At 49.1% G+C, this 22,951-nt stretch overlaps 1 protein-coding gene across 1 annotated transcript in view; it reads right to left on the reverse strand.

The window, feature by feature from the left end:
• MAPK1 (mitogen-activated protein kinase 1) overlaps positions 1-22,951 on the reverse strand; it is a 107,846-nt gene that overhangs the window by 15,840 nt on the left and 69,055 nt on the right. The window contains exon 7 of the mRNA XM_075321205.1: positions 14,583-14,692. Within this exon, the coding sequence (XP_075177320.1) occupies positions 14,583-14,692 (110 nt within the window). The remainder of the gene's footprint in view (positions 1-14,582; positions 14,693-22,951) is intronic.

The raw sequence follows: 22,951 nt of genomic DNA on the forward strand, positions 1-22,951 counted from the left end.
ACATATTTTGGCTAGGAATAGGGGAGCTCACCAACGTGGCGGAAAGCGCCGTGGATTTCTCGGAAGGGAAAATATGTTTTACAGTTACATGCTTTTTGTTGTATTTGTTATATTTGCAAGGTGGGGAAAGGGAGTGTCGATTTTGTGGTACCAACTGTGATTCTAGTGTCGAACATCTCGTCTTCCTTGATGCAGGGGCCCATAGGGGAGGGAGTAGTAAAAGCAGAATACACAGGTAAACATGATACAGATAACTACGTGGAATGTTAAAGGGCTGAGATCACCTAACAAACGAGCAATGATATTGAGACATCTGAAAAGACTAAAGACAGACATTGCCTTATTACAGGAAACCCACTTGGGGGGGGGGGGGGGGGAGGGAGGACTTTTTCCACATGAAGAAACATTGGGTGGGCACAGTTTACGGGGCAGCGGCACAAGGTAGAAAAGCGGCACTATGATCCTAATAAACAATTCAGTCATGAGGTAGTGGCACATGAGGCAGACGACCATGGAAGGTGGCAACACTTAATCGTTAGTCCAGCGGGTAAACTCAGTATTTATAATGTCTATGGCCCAAATTCACAACAAATCACATTCCATGATGGCATAAAGGCCACCATATTAGCAGATGGGGAGGCTAACATTATAGTAGGAGGCGATTTTAACACCGTCCCAGACTCAGCTGAAGATAGGAGGAGGGGCGAGGAGGGGACAGCTAATGTGGGCAGGAGTTTAGACAATAGGGATGTAACATTAGAAGACGTAGGACTGAAAGACATCTGGAGACTAAAAGGTCCAGTCACACTAAGCAACTTACCAGCGATCCCAACAACGATAGGGATCGCTGGTAAGTTGCTAGGAGGTTGCTGGTGAGCTGTCACACTGCGACGCTCCAGCGATCCCACCAGCAACCTGACCTGGCAGGGATCGCTGGAGCGTCGCTACACGAGTTGCTGGTGAGCTCACCAGCAACCAGTGACCAGCCCCCAGCGCCGCGTGGAAGATGCTGCGCTTGGTAACTAAGGTAAATATCGGGTAACCAACCCGATATTTACCTTGGTTACCAGCTCACGCAGCTACACGTGCAGAGAGCAGAGAGCAGCGCACACTGAGCGCTGGCTCCCTGCTCTCCTAGTACAGCACACATCGGGTTAATTACCTGATGTGTGCTGCAGTTAAATGTGCACAGAGCAGGGAGCAGCGCACACCGCTTAGCGCTGGCTCCCTGCTCTCCTAGCTACAGCACACATCGGGTTAATTAACCCGATGTGTCCTGCAGCTACATGTGCACAGAGCAGGAGCCGGCACTGACAGTGAGAGCGGCGGAGGCTGGTAACAAAGGTAAATATCGGGTAACCAAGGACAGGGCTTCTTGGTTACCCGATGTTTACCGTGGTTACCAGCCTCCGCAGAAGCCGGCTCCTGCTGCCTGCACATTTAGTTGTTGCTGTCTCGCTGTCACACACCGCGATCTGTGCTTCACAGCGGGACAGCAACAACTAAAAAATGGCCCAAGACATTCAGCAACAACCAACGACCTCACAGCAGGGGCCAGGTTGTTGCTGGATGTCACACACAGCAACATCGCTAGCAACGTCACAAAAGTTGTTCGTTAGCAGCGATGTTGCTAGCGATGTTGCTTAGTGTGACGGGGCCTTAACTCACCCACATGACAGAGTATACACCCTTCTCTCACCCTCATGATAGCTGGTCACATATTGATCAGTTCTGGATCTCGCAAGATTTACTGAGTGGAACGTAAGATTGTGTGATAGAGAATATGGTGATCTCTGATCATAGTCCGGTGAGATTGGGCATTAGAGAGAAATTCAGGAGAGGTACAGATATCATATGGAGATTCCCATCGTTCCTTCTCAGGCAAGATAATTTCCACAAGGTGCTACAGGAGTGGTGGGGAGAATTCGCAGAGGACAATAAGGAACATAGAGAGTCCCCAGTGATTTTTTGGGAAACGGCAAAAGCGGTCCTAAGGGGTCGTCTGGTGGGGTACGCAGCCACGATCAAACGGAAAACCAATGAGAATTATAATTTCCATAGTGACGCAGTACGGGTAGCATATACAAATTATGTGACAAATAGATCTCCCATGACAAAAGGCAGATGGCTGGAGGCAAAAAGAGGGATTTGACGAATGGGACAAAAAAAAGGAACAACTATTCTGGTCGCACAAGGAGGTTGACTTACATAGGTTTGGCAACAAGGCGGGGAGGATGTTGGCCAATCTGGCAAGGGGCAGCAGAAAAATTACAGTGATCTCTAAACTGAAAACAAAGGCGGGAGAGGTGACTACGGATCCTAAGGACATTAATAAACTGCTGGGAGATTACTATAGAAAACTATATGGGTCAGGGAATAACGACATGACTGATGAGGCAGAGTGGCTAAGACAAGCCCAAATGCCTAGCTTGACGGAGGAAGATTTGAGTGCCTTAAACGCAGATATCACAGTAGAGGAGGTGACGAGAACAATTGGGGAGCTTAACACCAACAAGGCACCGGGATTTGACTGTTTTAACAGTGAATTCTATAAGGCTCTGAAGGATCTGATCTCGCCGGATCTAACCTCAGTCTTTAATGCTTTCCTGGGAGGGGCGGAAATACCCAAAAATTCCAACATAGCATATATTAAATTACTCCCCAAGGGAACCAAGGACCTGGATGATCCCTCTAGTTATAGACCTATATCGCTCATAAATCAGGATTTAAAAATCATGTCCAAGATCATGGCTAATAGACTGGCCGAGATCTTACCTAGGATCATTACGAACCACCAGGTGGGGTTTATTAAGGGGAGAAATGCAGTCACCAATATCCGAAAGACAATTCTAGTGGTAGACGCGGTTAGACTGGGTCTCACTGAGGGAGGGGCTAGACCTGCCCTAGTTACACTTGACGCAGAAAAAGCGTTTGATAATGTAAATTGGAGGTGGTTAGACAGGGTAATGGAGGCCATAGGGATTGTAGGCAAGATGAGACTCTACATTAGAAACCTTTATGCCAACTCGGGAGCTAGGGTACACACTCCGGGCTTTCTATCAGACGTGTTCCCTTTGATGAAGGGAACAAGACAGGGTTGCCCATTATCTCCTCTTTTATTCAACCTGGCAATCGAGCCGTTGTCAAGAATACTACAGGGACAAAATAGCTTTAAAGGAATCAAGATAAGTGGTTGAGAAGTAAAGACAGCACTTTTTGCTGATGACATCATACTTTATATGGGGGACCCCGGTGCGGATTTGCCACAGACTCTTGCCTTGATTGAAAAATTTGGCTCATTCTCCGGTTTCAAACTGAACAAAAAAAAGTGCGAGATCATGTTCCTAAAGGGGCATCATGGGACAATGGGGGGACAAATAAGGGATGGCTGTCTATGTGGAATTCCTATAGCACAATCTTCAATTAAATACCTGAAAGTGCATATAGGAAGATCGGTGGAAACAATCTATAACTTGAACTATGGACCGCTAATCAGGAAAATCATAGTTCAATTAAACGGATGGAAAGGTCTGCCACTTCCATTACTGGCAAGATGCCACCTGATAAAAAATGATGAGCTTTCCTAGGCTGCTGTATCCCTTCCAGACAATCCCGCTATTGCTAAAACTAAAGGATGTGAATAAGCTCAACTCCGCGTATACAGAATTTGTGTGGAGGGGAAGGAAACCCAGAATAAAGCTGCGTACGCTGATGAAGTCAGCAGAGGAGGGAGGTCTAAACTTTCCAGATGTCCAAGGGTATAATCTTGTATGTATGTAGGAACGAGTAGGCACTCAGATCATGCGATGGAAACTAAATATGCGTCACCGTGGGATCTGACGTCCATTCTGCACTCCCCACTATCCAGGGTTGAAGGGCACATAAGGAACTCAATTATATTCCGAGACACCATGCTAACATGGAAGTCGGTAAGGAAAAAACTGGGGCTCTCATGGAAAGTGTCCAAGTACTTGAACTTGGCATTCCCAAATTTTCCCCTGGGACGAGAAAACAAGCTATTTACTAGATGGAAAGAGAGGGGAGTCAGGAGAATGATAGATGTTATGAATGTGGAGGACAGGAGGTGGATGACAGGTCGGGAAGTGTTGGATAAGTACAACCTTAATAGCTCACATATCATCCAATATGAACAATTGAAACATGGAATAATAGGAGACCTGGGTGTGGTTGGAAGAGAGCTGAACAGAAGTTCGATTGATGAGTTACTGGAATGTGATGTAACAAGTATAAATGTCTCTAAAATTTATCGATCCCTAAGGGGGGTGCTTATTTCACGGGAGGATAGTCGGACTTTAACAGCGTGGGGGAAACAATTGGGAAGGGAAGAAGTGGTGGATGATATACTGAGAGGATGGGTACAAGTGCGGAAACATATTACCAATGAGAGATGGAGACACACAATTCAGAATTCTACATAGGGCCATTATGGGTTTCAACATACCAGGTAGGGATAGGTGGTGTCCTAAATGTCAAAAAGAGAAAACGGATATGCTGCATGGGCTATGGGAATGTGAGACAATCGCTAGGTTCTGGAACCAAGTCAGACTATTTGCCCAGTCAACATGGGGAATTTTCAGCAAACTAGACTTAATGGTGTGGATTTTCCACTCCTTTGAGGGAGGAGTAGGAGGACGACCGAGCACGCAGGAAAAGAGGAAATACGCAATAACGCATGACATAGCCATGATAGCTAAGCGTTGCATCTTAAAACACTGGATTCAAAGGGAGGGCCCATCCATAAAGGAGGTTATGGGCGAACTACACAACCTTCTGAAGTGGGAAAAACTAGAAGCGGAGAGGGATAAAGATGGGTTGACAGCCAAGTTTTTTGTGAGATGGAGACATTTTATTGAAAGCCAATTCACACAGGGAGAAATAATTAACCTGATGGCACCTTTTGTTCACTCGGAGTGGTATATCCTGAGCGATATCCAGGACAGCCTGGGTAAACTGAGAATCACCTAGGAGGGGGCTCTGGAGGGAGGGGGGAGACGAGACGGTTGGGAATACCAAGGCACGCTAGCAAAATTGAAATCATTCAGGGACGACACAGATTTAACGAATTGTATTGCATATGTTATATTATATATTATATTTCATTACCTTTGTTTTGGTTTAATGTTACTGTATACTATCTTAAATCGAACAGCAGCATGGAACTCCAAATTGGGGTATCACCCACCTCTATGTCACATTTTGTCAGACGAATGTTCTTTTGCAATGATACTTGTCATGTTTTTAAAAATTTGAAAAATCAATAAAAAACGTTTTGAAAAAAAAAAAAAAAAATAGTTAACATTTCCTACGTCTACATCGTTATAATTTTTTTTTTTAAAAAATATGTTTTGCTAGGAAGTGAGAAAGGTTAAAAAAGTTAAGAAGCAATTTCTCATTTTTCCAGCAAGAAAAGAAAAGACAAAACCCTGTTTCTTTTTAGAGGCCACATTCAGTGCTGGAGAGAAGCGGGGTTAATGCCGCGCTACCACTAATGAAAATTGTTGATTAACAAATTATTTTATGCCATAGGTCAACGCATTTCAGGGATCCAGTCCTCTTCTTTAGGACCAAGCAAGAATCAACAATAGCAATTGACAGTTATATAAACATATGTGGAAAGATAGAGACCGGCCACTAGAGGTTAAAAAAGAAGGGAATTTTGTTTACTTACCGTAAATTCCTTTTCTTCTAGCTCCAATTGGGAGACCCAGACAAGTGGGTGTATAGCTTCTGCCTCCGGAGGCCACACAAAGTATTACACTTAAAAGTGTAAAGCCCCTCCCCTTCTGCCTATACAAGCCCCGTGCATCACGGGCTCCTCAGTTTTGGTGCAAAAGCAAGAAGGAGGAAAAATTATAAATTGGTTTAAAGTAAATTCAATCCGAAGGAATTTCGGAGAACTGAAACCATTCAACATGAACAACATGTGTACCCAAAGAACAACAGCCCGAAGGGAACAGGGGCGGGTGCTGGGTCTCCCAATTGGAGCTAGAAGAAAAGGAATTTACGGTAAGTAAACAAAATTCCCTTCTTCTTTGTCGCTCCATTGGGAGACCCAGACAATTGGGACGTCCAAAAGCAGTCCCTGGGTGGGTAAAACAATACCTCGTAATAGAGCCGTAAAAGGGCCCCTACCTACAGCTGGGCAACCGCCGCCTGAAGGACTCGCCTACCTAGGCTGGCATCTGCCGAAGCATAGGTATGCACCTGATAGTGTTTCGTGAAAGTGTGCAGGCTCGACCAGGTAGCCGCCTGACACACCTGCTGAGCCGTAGCCTGGTGCTGCAAAGCCCAGGACGCACCCACGGCCCTAGTAGAATGGGCCTTCAGCCCTGAGGGGACCGGAAGCCCCGACGATCGGTAAGCTTCGATAATTGGTTCCTTGATCCACCGAGCTAGGGTTGATTTGGAAGCCTGTGTCCCTTTACGCTGTCCAGCGACAAGGACAAGAGTGCATCTGAGCGTCGCAGTGGCGCCGTACGAGAAATGTATACTAGGAAACCCACTTTCTGCGAAAGGCGTGAAAGAGAAATATCCTTCATTGGCTCGAACGGTGATTTCTGAAGAGCCATCAGCACCCTGTTCAGATCCCAGGGTTCTAACGGGCGCTTGTAAGGAGGGACTATATGACAACCCCCTGCAGGAACGTGCGTACCTGCGGAAGTCTGGCTAGGCGCTTCTGAAAAAATACAGAGAGCGCTGAAACCTGTCCCTTAAGAGAGCCGAGCGACAAACCCTTTTCCAGTCCGGAATGAAGGAATGACAGAAAAGTGGGTAAGGCAAATGGCCAGGGAGAAAAACCCTGAGCAGAGCACCAAGATAGGAATATCCTCCACGACCTGTGGTAGATCTTGGCGGACGTTGGTTTCCTAGCCTATCTCATAGTGGCAATGACCTCTTGAGATAACCCTGATGACGCTAGGATCCAGGACTCAATGGCCACACAGTCAGGTTGAGGGCCGCAGAATTCAGATGGAAAAACGGCCCTTGGGACAGCAAGTCTGGTCGGTCTGGCAGTGCCCACGGTTGGCCCACCGTGAGATGCCACCGATCCAGGTACCACGACCTCCTCGGCCAGTCTGGAGCGACGAGGATGGCGCGGCGGCAATCGGACCTGATCTTGCGTAACACTCTGGGCAACAGTGCCAGAGGAGGAAACACATAAGGGAGTTGAAACTGTGACCAATCCTGAACTAAGGCGTCTGCCGCCAGAGCTCTGTGATCTTGAGACCGCGCCATAAATGTCGGGACCTTGTTGTTGTGCCGGGACGCCATTAGGTCGACGTCCGGCATCCCCCAGCGGCAACAGATCTCCTGAAACACGTCCGGGTGAAGGGACCATTCCCCTGCGTCCATGCCCTGACGACTGAGAAAGTCTGCTTCCCAGTTTTCTACGCCCGGGATGTGAACTGCGGATATGGTGGAGGCTGTGGCTTCCACCCACAGCAGAATCCGCCGGACTTCCTGGAAGGCTTGCTGACTGCGTGTGCCGCCTTGATGGTTGATGTATGCCACCGCTGTTGAGTTGTCCGACTGAATTCGGATCTGCTTGCCTTCCAGCCACGGCTGGAACGCCTTTAGGGCAAGATACACTGCCCTTATCTCCAGAACATTGATCTGAAGGGAGGACTCTGTCTGAGTCCAAGTACCCTGAGCCCTGTGGTGGAGAAAAACCGCTCCCCACCCTGACAGGCTTCCGTCGTGACCACCGCCCAGGATGGGGGTAGGAAGGATTTCCCCTTCGACAGAGAAGTGGGGAGAAGCCACCACTGAAGGGAAGCCTTGGCTGCCCGCGAAAGGGAGACGTTCCTGTCGAGGGACGTCGACTTCCTGTCCCATTTACGGAGAATGTCCCATTGAATAGGACGCAGATGAAACTGCGCAAGAGGGACTGCCGCCATTGCTGCTACCATCTTCCCTAGGAAGTGCATGAGGCGCCTCTGTGGGTGTGACTGGCCTTGAAGGAGAGAGTGCACCCCTGTCTGTAGTGAACGCTGTTTGTCCAGCGGAAGTTTCACTATCACTGAGAGGGTATGAAACTCCATGCCAAGATATGTCAGTGATTGGGCCGGTGTCAGATTTGACTTTGGAAAATTGATGATCCACCCGAAGCTCTGGAGAGTCTCCAGAGCAATGTTCAGGCTGTGTTGGCATGCCACTTGAGAGGGTGCCTTCACAAGCAGATCGTCTAAGTAAGGGATCACCGAGTGTCCTTGATAGTGTAGGACTGCTACCACTGTTGCCATAACCTTGGTGAAGACCCGTGGGGCTGTCGCCAGGCCGAAAGGCAGTGCCACGAACTGAAGGTGTTCGCTCTGGTGCAATCGTTACGTCGAGATAAGCATCTTTGATGTCGATTGATGCTAGGAAATGTCCTTGGGACATTGAGGCGATGACGGAGCGGAGCGATTCCATCCGGAACCGCCTGGTTTTTACATGTTTGTTGAGCAGTTTGAGGTCCAGAACAGGACGGAAGGATCCGTCCTTTTTCGGCACCACGAACAAGTTGGAGTAAAAACCGTGACCCTGCTGCTGAAGAGGAACAGGGATCACCACTCCTTCCGCCTTCAGCGTGCACACCGCCTGCAGGAGAGCATCGGCTCTCTCGGGGGGCGGAGATGTTCTGAAGAATCGAGTCGGAGGACGAGAGCTGAACTCTATCCTGTAACCGTGAGATAGAATGTCTCTCACCCATCGGTCTTGTACCTGTGGCAGCCAGGTGTCGCAAAAGCGGGCGAGCCTGCCACCGACCGAGGATGCGGTGTGAGGAGACTGAAAGTCATGAGGAGGCCGCTTTGGGAGCGGTTCCTCCGGCGGTCTTTTTAGGGCGTGCCTTAGACCGCCATGATCGGAGTTCCTCTGATCTTTCTGAGGCCCTTTGGACGAGGAGAATTGAGACCTGCCCGCGGTCCGAAAGGACCGAAACCTCGATTGTACCTTTCGTGGTTGAGGTCTGTTTGGTTTGGCCTGGGGTAAGGATGAGTCCTTTCCCTTGGATTGATTAATGATTTCATCCAATTTCTCGCCAAACAGGCGGCCGCCAGAAAATGGCAAACCGGTTAAGAACTTTTTGGAAGCAGAGTCTGCCTTCCATTCACGTAGTCACATGGCCCTGCGGACTACCACCGAATTGGCGGATGCTACCGCCATACGGCTCGCAGAGTCCAGGACAGCATTAATGGCGTGGGACGCAAAACGCCGACGCCTGAGTGGTTAAGGGCATCACTTGCGGAGCAGATGAACGTGTGACCGTATTAATCTGCGCATGACAAGCTGAGATAGCTTGGAGTGCCCATACGGCTGCGAATGCTGGAGGAAAAGACGCGCCGATAGCTTCAGAGATGGATTTCAACCATAGCTCCATCTGTCTGTCAGTGGCATCATTGAGTGAAGCCCCATCTTCCACTGCAACTATGGATCTAGCCGCCAGTCTGGAGATTGGAGGATCCACCTTAGGACACTGAGCCCAGCCCTTGACAACGTCAGGGGGGAAGGGATAACGTGTATCCTTAATGCGCTTGGAAAAACGCTTATCTGGACAAGCCCGGTGTTTCTGGACTGCGTCTCTGAAGTCAGAGTGATCCAGAAACGTACTCCAAGAACGCTTGGGACACCTGAAACGGAATTTCTCCTGAGAAGCCCTCCATTGTAGGAGCTGGGGGAGAAATATCCAATACCTGATTGATGGACGCTATAAGATCATTCACTATGGCGTCACCTTCAGGTGTATCTAGGTTGAGAGCGATCTCAGGATCAGAATCCTGATCTGCTACCTCCGCTTCATCTTCCAGAGAGTCCTTGCTGAGACCCTGAGCAGTGTGATGAAGTCGAGTGAATTTCCCAGCGAGCCCGCTTAGGCGGCCTGGGACTGCGGTCCGTGTCAGGGACCTCACCCTGGGACCTATGGGTCACCCCAGGAGCACTTTGCTGCTCCAATTGAGGGGTGCCTTGGGCCAATGATTGAACAGTGCCCGGGGCCTGAATCACCAGTCTGGACTGTAAGGCTTCTAGTATCTTAGCAGACCATTTATCCATACTCTCAGACAGTTTGTCAGCAAATACTGCAAACTCCGTCCCTGTCACCTGGACAGTTTTAGCAGGTGGTTCTACCTGGGCCACCAGTGGCAGGGGCTCCGGCTGAGTAAGAGCCACAGGGGCCGAGCATTGCACACAATGCGGGTCAGTGGAACCTGCCGGTAGTATAGCCGCACATGAGGTACAGGTTGCAAAGTAAGCCTGTGCTTTGGCACCCTTGCTTTTTGCGGACGACATGCTGTTGTCTCCTCTGATACAATCCAGGAGGATATATAGCCAAAAATCAACAGTGCGACCATACAGTGTAATATATATATATATATATATATGTGCTGCTTACCGACCGCTCAAAGCGGTTGTGTGATCATCAGATTCCCTGCCTGAGCCTCCCTGTTGTCCTCTCCGATCTGAAGTGCTGACAGGAATGGCTGCCGGCGTTCTGTGGAGAGGAGGGGGCCGTGGGCGTGCCCTTGAAAAGTGCGGGAATCTAATGCCCCACTGTGCTGAGTGAGGGGGGAGGAGGATACTAGGTATGCTCCAGCCCTCAACACTGCCGTCCTGTGCAGCGTCCCGCCCTTCCCCTGACTGGCAGGCCTGTGGGCGGGAATAAGCGAAACTAGGCCGCAAAAGCCGGGGACTAAAGTTATAAGCGCGGCCGGCAAATAAGCACGGCCGGCGCGGTAGTCCCCGGCGCACTAACACACCCAGCAGTGCTGCAGTGTGTGTGGCACAAGCGATCCATACGCGGTCCCCACGGGGACACAGAGTACCTCACAGTAGCAGGGCCTTGTCCCTGACAATACTCAGCTCCAGTCCAGCAGAATCCCCAGGGGCTGCGGAGGGAGCACGGTCCCAGTGCCTGGAGACCGATAAGGATCCCACTTCACCCAGAGCCCTGAGAGGGATGGGGAAGGAAAACAGCATGTGGCTCCTGCCTATGTACCCGCAATGGGTACCTTAACCTTAACAGCACCGCCGACCAGAGTGGGGTGAGAAGGGAGCATGCTGGGGGCCCTGTTATGGGCCCTCTTTTCTTCCATCCGACCTAGTCAGCAGCTGCTGCTGACTAAGATGTGGAGCTATGCGTGGATGTCAGCCTCCTTCGCACAAAGCATAAAAACTGAGGAGCCCGTGATGCACGGGGGGTGTATAGGCAGAAGGGGAGGGGCTTTACACTTTTAAGTGTAATACTTTGTGTGGCCTCCGGAGGCAGAAGCTATACACCCAATTGTCTGGGTCTCCCAATGGAGCGACAAAGAAAAAATCGTAGGGCAAACATCTGCCTCAAAGATGCAGCATTGCCAAAAAATGCAGAAGCAGTATACTTAAACGGATATAGAAAATGGTACATCAATGCAGTGAGATATGATGTGAAATTAAACACCGAGAAAGCAAAAGCAAAAAGAGAAAAAAGGAAAAATACAATACAAGATAACTGAGCAAGGCCGAGCACGTCTAGTTGGAATGTGGCCTGAAGTAGGCATATCGCATACTTAGTAACATGACTGCCCAATCTTGCCGTCAACACGAGAACGCAGCAGTTTGAAGACGTTCGCACCAAACCTGGACAATCCTTTTAATAATAAAATGGGTAATAAAAATAATTTGTCCAGTTTTTTGCAAACTGGAAATGATGGGGACTGTGTTTAATCCATAAGAATTCTTGTTATTCTAAATTGTACATTTTTATATTGGGGAAATCCAATTCCCCCATTTCATCCAAGTACAAAATATGAAATAAAAGTGCCCAATTCATGTTCTTTTAAAAAGAGGATCTGAACTATTGCTCTAACAAGAATCTGCACTCCATTTACAAACGCTCCTTGTAATAGTCTCTATGCTCCCCATACTAAACAGGCAGTGTGCTTGTTAATGGTTTAAGTACAGATTCTTGCTAGAGCTGTAGTTTCTAAAACACCTGTAAGTCCAGCATAGAGAATTAAAAAGATTTGCAGAGGCTGATCAATAATAAAAATCTATAAATAGACAGGTTTAGTTGCTTTAACACTAGGAAATGTTTCTAACATACGATAGAAAGTACCATTTGCTCAGCCATTAAAGTAGTTTTACTAACGTGTCAGTGAGACCAATGAGTAAGAATGGGTCAAAGTGTGGGCGTTTAAAGCAAGAAAGCGGTCAGTAAAAAACACCAAAATTAAAAACAGTCTACCACTTAGTGTAAGGTATAGACAATGCATAGAAAAACTGACCAATAATAAAGTAACATGTATAATACACAGGGCACTTTGTTGCCATTTTTGATAACTATTTCTCCCGAGAGCTGTTGACTTTCAGTCATGCAGGCGTACCCAGAGCAATTACAGTCATGGCTCACAGCACTAAGAGGGGTGGCTATAAGGGAGCCGCGGCACAAAATGACAGCTGGCACCGCACTGATGCACTGCAGGGCCTGCTGGCTGTCAGTGCTGGAGCGTGCCATCAGTGCTGTGAGCAGTTCATTTTCTTCCGGGAGCCGCACTTTCAGTACAGCAGCCGACCGTGGTATTAACCCTAAATCTTCAAGTTAATCACATTATCGGTCCTGACTGGTTCACTTTAAGGCTATGTGCCCACGCTGCGGAAAATGCGCGGATTTTCCAGAAATCTGCAGCACAGCTACACCCCAGCCATTTCTATGGCATTTGGGAAATGCTGTGCCCACGCTGCGGATTTTTCCATAGCGAAAATCATGCGGATTTCCGTGTGGAAAAATCTGCAGCATGTCAATTATTGTTGCGGATTTAGCCTATTCAATTGAATGTTAAAAAAAAAAAAAATATTGCGAAATCCGCACCTATGAAAAGGTGCGGATTCCGGGGGAAGGCTGCAGAAAAATCCGCAGAGTCCTGTGGGCACATAGCCTAAGACAACTTTCATCAACTCTTAACCCTCTGTCTGGACTTTAAAGGGAACCAATTACTGGGATTTTCGTATATAAGGCAAAGCCAGTGCTGTACTGGCACTATCAGGCTGATTCTATACATACCTGTAGTGGTCAGCGTGGATGTTTAGGTTCTGAAATCCAAGACAGTGAAGTTTATAAAATGAGCAGCTGCTTGAGTGACAGCTGCACTGGGGCAGATCATATATTCATAGTTATCCCCTCCCCCTGTTAGAATTAGCATAAGCATTGCCAAACAACTCACTTTGTCTAGCAGGACCTGTGAGGTCATACCCTGGGCCTCAGCCACCAAAGCTAGATACCAGGTCACATGGCATGACCTCACACAGGTCCTGCAAGAGACAGTGAGTCGTTTGTATAATACTTATGCTAATTCTAACAGGGGGAGGGGATAACTATGAATATATTATCTGCTCCAGTGCAGCTGTCACTCAAGAAGCTGCTAATTTCACAAACTTCACTTTCTTGGATTTCAAAACCTAAACATCCGAGCTGACCACTACAGGTATGTAGAGAATCAGCCTGAGAATAAGCTTTAGCTTATATACGAAAATCCTGGTGATTAATTCCTAAGGCTATGTTTACACGTTGCTTTTTGGCTGCTTTTTTTCTGGAGCTAAAACTTGCGTTTTGACTGCAGTTTTTTTTTTTGTTTTTTACTGCTAAGATATTTTCCTTACTTTTTTGCTGCTTTACTTACTACTTTTATTAATAAAAGTTAGCTTTGCTTCTACCTTACAAGGTGTTAGGCCACCAATGCAAGACATTTGTGAAACCATAAAATATTTTTGGGGAAAGGGCAACTAGATCAAATAATTTAGGAGAGAAAACTAAATGTCTGAAAAATAAATACTATTCAGAACAAAAAAGCTGGATTCATGTATGAAGCGTAGATGTGAGCTTAGGTTACATGTGATCATAAAAGACAGCAGAGGGGTGTTTAATTGGTAGGACATTGTTTACTTTCCCACATTGTTCTGGCATGGTTTAGTATAACACCCATCTCTAATTTTATTATCCCTTACTTAAACTGTACAGAGCCAGGAGAAACATCCATGGTAATGTGAGAATACCAAAGCATTAAGGTTTGTCAGGAAAAAAAACCCCAAAAAAATCCAAGTGTGTACATCAGATGACTGAAATCTCAGCTTTTGCTACCACTGTAAAATGCAGCTTTTAATTTGCATTATAAAATTGCAGCAAAAACGTGTGCACATAGCCTAACCCTGCTTCATCCATTATAGACACTATTAAAGTTTCAACACTTGTATACTGCTAATATTCTTTTGTCCTCAACAATTCTTAATGAAGAGACTACATGCTACAAATAACAGCGATGTCATCAATTTCATGAAACAGCGCTGTTCACTTGCAAACAATCTGGACGGCGAAGACAGAAATCAATCTCTGCATTGGATTGTTCGATACCTACGTTCTCTGATGGATAGTCTTGGCAGTGTGTTAAAAAGACACGTACCTCACTATGGGTATCAATTTTTGAAAAGTCGCACAGCTCATTGAAAAACTGGCAACACATTACTTACATTTGGTGTTTGGATATATCATTATATAATAAAAGAACACAAATGTTCTTTGGTTTCTTTCAAGGAAAATGAAGCAACCTTACCTCATCACTTGGGTCATAATACTGCTCCAAATAGGGATGGGCCAAAGCCGCCTCTACTTCAATTCGTTTGTGAGGGTTAAAAGTCAACATTTTGTCCAACAGATCAAGAGCTAAAACATGGAAAAAAAATAAAAATGTTTTTATGAATCAGGTAGTCCTAAAGCACTTTTGATCTTAGAATGACATATTCCTTTCAAATGCTAGATTTTATATGGAATAATAAATAATAATAAAATGAGCTAATGTAAGTAGTGCACTTGAGTCCTGGGGTATGAATGATGCAGTACACAGGGAATCCTCAAATACCATTATGAAAACATGGAAATAAAAACTAAATCAATTCATCAAAGTTGTCCACAATACAACTTAAAGCACAAAATAAAACCTTAAACAAAAAACAGTCAAGAACCCCTTCCCTTCCTACATATGTATTCATGGAGGGAAAAGTCCATTATAAGAACGTGAAGTCATTCTGACTACAAAGAGGTTCCTTGTTTGTTGTCAACCACTATGAGCCAAATTAGTAAAATGCTGAATACACTACCAAATGCAAAACCTAAGCTACTTTTGTGAACCTCTGGTTTTAAATTATGTCAAAAATTTTAATATGGGTGCATTGACTGACACAAACCAGGAGCAAGAATGAATGGGCACCAGCGCCCTTGAGCACATTGCCACAGACCTCCAGACTTTTTATAGATCACTCTTAGATCTACTTCATGTATTAAATTAGGCTGCTTTCACACTACGTTTTTTTAACATGCGTCATGAACTTTATTTGCTACAAAAGCGGATCCTGCTTTTACAGCAAAAAACGCATGCAAACGCATGTATTATTTTGCAGGATCCTGTCACTTTAAGTTTATGGGCGGGCATTGGAGTCATGTGATCGGGAGTCCGTGGAACTGAACGTGAAAGACTGGGAGCCGGCTTTTGACAGCTGTGGAGGCTCGTAACCAAGGTAAACATCGGGTAACTTGCTTGGATACCCGATATTTACATTGGTTACGAGCGTCTGCAGCTGCTAGGAGCCGGCTCCCTGCACACATAACCAACGTAAACATCGGGTAACTAAGACCCAGGTTACCCGATGTTTACCTTGGTTACGAGCGTCCTCTGCTCTCAGGCAGGGGAGAGTGGATAGAGAGGGAGGGGGAGGGAGGTGGAGAGAGGGACTGATCACCTGAGGCTGGTTTCTGGGCATGCTCAGTAGAGCAAGCAGGATCCAGTATCAGCATGCCAGCGTTCACATGCGTTTGCATGCAGTATAGTCAGGATCCAGCAATTTGCAGTATTTGGACGCAGCTCAAAACGCTACAAGTAGCGTTTTTGAAAAAAGTTAAAAAACTGCAAGTCGCTGGATCCTCACGCACGCAAACGCATGAGGAACGCATGTTGACGCGAGTACATTGCAAATGCATTGAAATGAAAACACATTTGCACTGGATCCGTTTTTGCGTTAAAAAAACCCCGTTCATGACGGATGTTAAAAGAAGGGAATTTTGTTTACTTACCGTAAATTCCTTTTCTTCTAGCTCCTATTGGGAGACCCAGACAATTGGGTGTATAGCTTCTGCCTCCGGAGGCCACACAAAGTATTACACTTTAAAAAGTGTAACCCCTCCCCTCTGCCTATACACCCTCCCGTGCATCACGGGCTCATCAGTTTTGGTGCAAAAGCAGGAAGGAGGAAACTTATAAATTGGTCTAAGGTAAATTCAATCCGAAGGATGTTCGGAGAACTGAAACCATGAACCAAAAGAACAATTCAACATGAACAACATGTGTACACAAAGAACAACAGCCCGAAGGGAACAGGGGCGGGTGCTGGGTCTCCCAATAGGAGCTAGAAGAAAAGGAATTTACGGTAAGTAAACAAAATTCCCTTCTTTGTCGCTCCATTGGGAGACCCAGACAATTGGGATGTCCAAAAGCAATCCCTGGGTGGGTAAAAGAATACCTCGATAAAAAGAGCCGAAAACGGCCCCCTCTTATAGGTGGGCAACTGCCGCGTGAAGGCGTCGCCTACCTAGGCTGGCATCTGCCGAAGCAGAGGCATGTACCTGATAGTTTTTCGTGAAAGTGTGCAGACTCGACCAGGTAGCCGCCTGACACACCTGCTGAGCCGTAGCCTGGTGTCGCAATGCCCAGGAAGCATCTACGGCTCTGGTAGAATGGGCTTACAGCCCTGCAGGAATTGGAAGCCCACAAGAACGGTAGGCTTCAAGAATCGGTTCCTTGATCCACCGAGCCAAGGTTGACTTGAAAACCTGAAATCCCTTACTCTGGCCCGCGACAAGGACAAAGAGCACATCCGACCGGCGCCGGGGCGCCGTGCGAGAAATGTAGAGCCGGAGTGCTCTCACCAGATCTAATAAATGCAACTCCTTTTCACATTGGTGAACTGGATGAGGGCCCAAGGGTAAGAAGATATCCTGCTTGAGACGAAACGGGGATACCTTAGGGAGAAAGTCCGGGACCGGACGCAGAACCCCTTATCCTGGTGAAACACCAGGAAGGGGGCTCTGAATGATAGCGCTGCTAGCTCAGACACTCTCCTGAGTGATGTGACTGCCACTAGGAAGGCCACCTTCTGCGAAGGGCGAGATAGAGAGACCTCCCGCTTCGGCTCGAAAGATGGCTTCTGAAGAGTCTTCAGCACCCTGTTAAGATCCCAGGGTGCGAACGGACGCTCGTAATATAGGACTATATGGTCAACCCCCCTGCAGGAACGTGCGGACCTGCGGAAGCCTGGCTAGACGTTTTTGAAAAAACACGGAAAGCGCCGATACTTGTCCCTTGAGAGAGCCGAGACAAGCCCTTGTCCATTCCGGATTGAAAGAAAGAAGGAAAAGTGGACAAGGCAAACGACCAGGGAGTAAAACCCTGATCAGAGCACCAGGATAAGAAGATCCTCCAAGTCCTGGGCTAAATTTCGGCGGACGTTGGTTTCCTTGGCTGTCTCATGGTGGCGATGACATCTTGAGATAACCCTGATGACGCTAGGGGCCAGGGCTCAATGGCCCCACCATCAGGATGAGGGCCGCAGTATTCAGATGGAAAAAAGGCCCTTGAGACAGCAAGTCTGGTCGGTCTGGGAGTGCCCACGGTTGACCCACCGTGAGGTGCCACAGATCCGGGTACCACGATCTCCTCGGCTAGTCTGGAGCGACGAGGATGGTGCGGCGGCCGTCTGACCTGATCTTGCGTAACCCTCTGGGCAGTAGAGCCAGAGGAGGAAATACATAAGTCGAAACTGCGACCAGTCCTGAGCTAACGTGTCTGCCGCCAGAGCTCTGTGATCCTTGGACCGAGCCATGAATGCCGGGACTTTGTTGTTGTGCCGAGACGCCATTAGATCGACGTCCGGTGTTCCCCAGCGGCAACAGATCTCTAGAAACTCGTCCGAGTGAAGAGACCATTCCCCTGCTTCCATGCCCTGGCGACTGAGAAATCTGCTTCTCAGTTTTCTACGGCCGGGATGTGAACTGCGGAGATGGTGGAGGCTGTGGCTTCCGCCCACAGCAGAGTCCGCCGAACTTCTCGGAAGGCTTGACGACTGCGAGTGCCGCCCTGGTGGTTGATGTACGCAACCGCCGTGGCGTTGTCCGACTGAATTCGGATCTGCCTGCCTTCCAGCCACCGCTGGAACGCCTTTAGGGCTAGAGACACTGCCCTTATCTCCAGAACATTGATCTGAAGGGAGGACTCTGTCGGAGTCCAAGTTCCCTGAGTCCTGTGGCGGAGGAAGACCGCTCCCCACCCTGACAGACTCGCGTCCGTCGTGACCACAGCCCCGGCTGGGGCCGGAAAGATTTGCAAGGGAAATAGAGGCGTTCTTGTTTAGGGACGTCGACCTCCTGTCCCATTTGCGGTGTCCCATAGAAGCGGACGCAGACGAATCTGCGCAAGGGAACTGCCTCCATTGCTGCCACCATCTTCCTTAGGAAGTGTATGAGGCGCCTTAAGGGGTGTGACTGGGTCCGAAGGAGAGAGTGCACCCCTGTCTGTAGTGAGCGCTGTTTATGCAGCGGAAGCTTCACTATCGCTGAGAGAGTATGAAACTCCATCCCGAGGCATGAGAGTGTAGGACCGGCACCACTGTTGCCATGACTTTGGTGAAGACTCGACCTGATGGCGAAACGCAGGAAGCGTTGATGCTCTGGTGCAATCGGCACATGGAGATAAGCATCCCTGATGTCGATTGATGCTAGGAAGTCTCCTTGGGCCATCGAGGCGATGACAAAGCGGAGAGATTCCATCCGGAACCGTCAGGTTCTCTGTCTGTTGAGCAGTGTGAAGTCCAGAACGGGGCGGAGTGATCCGTCCTATCTTGGTACCACGAACAAGCTGGAGTAAAAACCGCGACTACGTTCTTGAAGGGGAACGGGGATCGCAACTCCTCCTGCCGTCAGAGTGTTCACCGCCTGAAAACGTGCATCGGCTCGCTCGGGGGGCGGAGATGCTCTGAAGAAACGAGTCGGAGGACGAGAACTGAGCTCTATCCTGTAACCGTAAGACAGAATGTCTCATCCATCGGTCTTGGACATGTGGGGACCGCTCCCTTGACCTGGACCGCCATGCAGAAGAGGTTCTCTGGCTCTTCTGTGGCCCGTTGGACGATGAGGATTGGGACCTAGCTGAGGGTGCTGAGGTCTCTTTGGTTTGGGCTGGGTAAGCACGAGTCCTTTCCCTTGGACTGCTCAATCGTTTCATCCAATTGTTCGCCAAACAATCGGTCGCCAGAAAAAAGCAAACCGGACAAGAGCTTCTTGGAAGCAGAATCTGCGTTCCATTCGCGTAGCCACATGGCCCTGCGGACTGCCACCGGAGTGGCGGATGCTACCGCTGTACGGCTAGCCGAGTCCAGGACAGCATGCACGGCGGAGGATGAAAATACCGACGCCTGAGACGTCAAAGACGCTAATTGCGGAGCAGAGTATGACCGCATTAATCTCAGACCGAGCAGCTGAGATAGCCTGGAGTGCCCACACAGCTGCAAAGGCTGGGGCAACGGACGAGCCTATGGCTTCATAGATGGATCTCATTAGGAGCTCTGCCTGTCCGTGGCATTCTTGAGCGTTGAACCGTCAGCCGCTGCTACTACTGATCTAGCCGCCAGTCAAGAGACTGGAGGGGCACCTTGGGACACTGAGCCCAACCCTTAACAACGTCAGAGGGGAAGGGACAACGTGTTATAAGGCGTTTAGTAAAAACGCTTGTCCGGGAAAGCCCTGTGCTTCTGGACAGCATCTCTGAAGCCTTGAGAGCCACGTCCGGACAGAGTCCTGGGTTGCGACCTCCGCCTCATCCTCTATAGAGTCCTCAAGCTGAGACCCTTGATGAAGTCAGGGAAGATTCTAAGCAAGACCGCTTAGCCGGTCTGGGACTGCGGTTCGTGCCGGAGTCCACCACGTAATAACTAGAGGCCACCCCAGGAGCACGCTTCGTCGCAGACCGAGAGAGGCCTGGGGGCGATCCCGCAGTGCCCGGGGCCTGTGTAAGGGGCCGGTCTGGACTGCAAGCTCCTAGTATCTTAACAGACCATTTGTCCATAGCCTGAGCCATGGATAGTGAAAATGACTCAGAGTTTCTCAGCAAAAGCTGCAACTCTGTCCCTGCCGCCTGGACAGGGGACGCCGGCGGAGCTCAACCAGTGCCCCCGGCTGTGCTGCTTAAAAACATGGCTGTCGGCGTTTACAGTGGAGGGGGGAGCCGTGGGCGTAACCCCAAAGGTGCGGGAATCTTGTGCCCCGAGTGAAACGTGAGGGGGGCGGAGGACAGCCGAATGTGCTCCAGCCCTCACTGTCGGCCTCAGACTGACCGTCCCGCCCTTCCCCCTGACTGGCAGGGCCGGGGGCGGGAGTTTAAGGCGCTAGGCCGCAAAAGCCGGGGGCTAGAGTTAAAAACCGCGGCCGGCAAGCAGGCGCGGTCGGCGCGGTAGTCTGTACTAACCCCGCAGGCGCTGCCAAGTCTGAGGCCAAGGTGCTCCATGCACCGTCCCCAAGGGGACACTGAGTACCTGTGCGGGGATCTGTGCCGTAGAGTGCTTAGTGAGGGGGGCGGAGGACAGCCGAGTGTGCTCCAGCTCTCACTGTCGGCGTTAGACCGACCGTCCCGCCCTTCCCCCTGACTGGCAGGGCCGGGGGCGGGAGTGTAAGGCACTAGGCCGCAAAAGCCGGGGACTAAAGTTAAAACCGCGGCCGGCAAGCAGGCGCGGTCGGCGCGGTAGTCCCGGCGTCATACCAATCACCGCAGTCGCTGCAGCGTCTGAGGTCAAGGTGCTCTATGCACCGTCCCCAAGGGGACACAGAGTACCTGTAGATGCAGGGCCCTGTCCCTGATGATACTCCGTCTCCTGTCCGGCAGAATCCCACAGGGGCTGCGGAGGGAGGCCGGTCCCAGTGTCTGGATAGGATCCCACTTCCCCAGAGCCCCTAAGGGATGGGGAAGGAAAACGGCATGTGGCTCCGGCCTGTGTACCCGCAATGGGTACCTCAACCTTAACAACACCGCCGACTTAGTGGGGTGAGAAGGGAGCATGCCGGGGGCCCTGTTAGGGCCCTCTTTTCTTCCATCCGATATAATCAGCAGCTGCTGCCTAAAATGTGGAGCATTGTGTGAGTGTCAGCCTCCTTCAACACAAAGCATAAAAACTGATTAGCCCGTGATGCACGGGAGGGTGTATAGCAGAGGGGAGGGGTTACACTTTTTAAAGTGTAATACTTTGTGTGGCCTCCGGAGGCAGAAGCTATACACCCAATTGTCTGGGTCTCCCAATGGAGCGACAAAGAAAAAGTAGTGTGAAAGCAGCCTTAAGCTGGTGTCACACAACGACGACGACAACGACGTCGCTGCTACGTCACCATTTTCTGTGACGTTGCAGCGACGTCCCGTCGCTGTCGCTGTGTGTGACATCCAGCAACGACCTGGCCCCTGCTGTGAGGTCGCCGGTCGTTGCTGAATGTCCAGCTTCATTTTTTGGTCGTCACTCTCCCGCTGTGACACACACATCGCTGTGTGTGACAGCGAGAGAGCGACGAAATGAAGCGATCAGGAGCCGGCACTGGCAGCTGCGGTAAGCTGTAACCAGCGTAAACATCGGGTAACCAAGGGAAGACCTTTCCCTGGTTACCCGATGTTTACGCTGGTTACCAGCCTCCGCTCTTGCTGCCAGTGCCGGCTCCTGCACTGTGACATGTGGCTGCAGTACGCATCGGGTAATTAACCCGATGTGTGCTGCAGGAGAGCAAGGAGCCAGCGCTAAGCGCGGCTCCCTGCTCTCTGAACTGTGACATGTAGCTGCAGCACACATCGGGTTAATTAACCCGATGTGTGCTGCAGGAGAGCAAGGAGCCAGCGTTAAGCGCGGCTCCCTGCTCTCTGAACATGTAGCACAGCGACCTTATGATCGCTGCTTCTGCTGTGTTTGACAGCTAAGCAGCGATCATAACAGCGACTTACAAGGTCGCTGTTACGTCACCGAAAATGGTGACGTAACAGCGACGTCGTTGTCGCTGTCGTTTAGTGTGACACCAGCTGTAGTCTGTATCTCCTGCCTCAACTACTCACTTAGGCTGATAAGATACCTACAGATGGTAGAACAGAACCTAACAGGGAAACCTGGCTTTCGGGTGACATTTCAGAATGATCCTAAAATGCCCTCTAAGCTTTTCAGGTGAACATAATGCGACCTTCTCTAACCTTTTGATTGCACATGTCCAACTGTTCAATGTTTCAGTACTTTTCGCACAACTTTATGTTCTCTAACAAAAAACTTAATGGCAACATTCACACCAGGTGTTCAATCCATGAATCGCCTAATAAAGTTGGAGTTCAATTAGAATTGGTATATACACACACACACTTCCTCATCAAGGTGTTCACAATTTGAAGTTAGGAAACCTGGACAACACCTAACAGCAGTGCCTCGCCATGAGGCTTCAATGTTCTCAGACGGAATGATGGTCGCCAATGATTTTGTAAACAGCAAGGAGAGCTCTATGCATCAGCCAATGTTCTCACCAGCCAAGCCATTGGTGGTGGTAGTGTGGGCAGGTGTGTCTAGTCAATACAGAACTGTGACTGCTATAGTGTCGAGCCCCTACTACTATAACATCATCATTCATCCAGTCATTGTGCCTCTTCATGAACAAAACAGGCTTAATTTCATCTTCATGGATGACAAAGCTCCATCTGATCGAGGACACATTAGGGAATGGCTACTTGAGACTGGGGTACCTCAAATGGAGGGGCCTGCACTTTTTGCAGACCTGAATCCCATAGAAAAGCTTTGGGCTCAGCTGAGACCCCATGTAGAGGCTCGCAACTCTGTACCCCAGAACGTCAATGACATGAGCGCTGCACTT

Source organism: Anomaloglossus baeobatrachus, chromosome 1 (assembly GCF_048569485.1).
Source record: "Anomaloglossus baeobatrachus isolate aAnoBae1 chromosome 1, aAnoBae1.hap1, whole genome shotgun sequence".
Lineage (NCBI taxonomy): Eukaryota > Metazoa > Chordata > Amphibia > Anura > Aromobatidae > Anomaloglossus > Anomaloglossus baeobatrachus.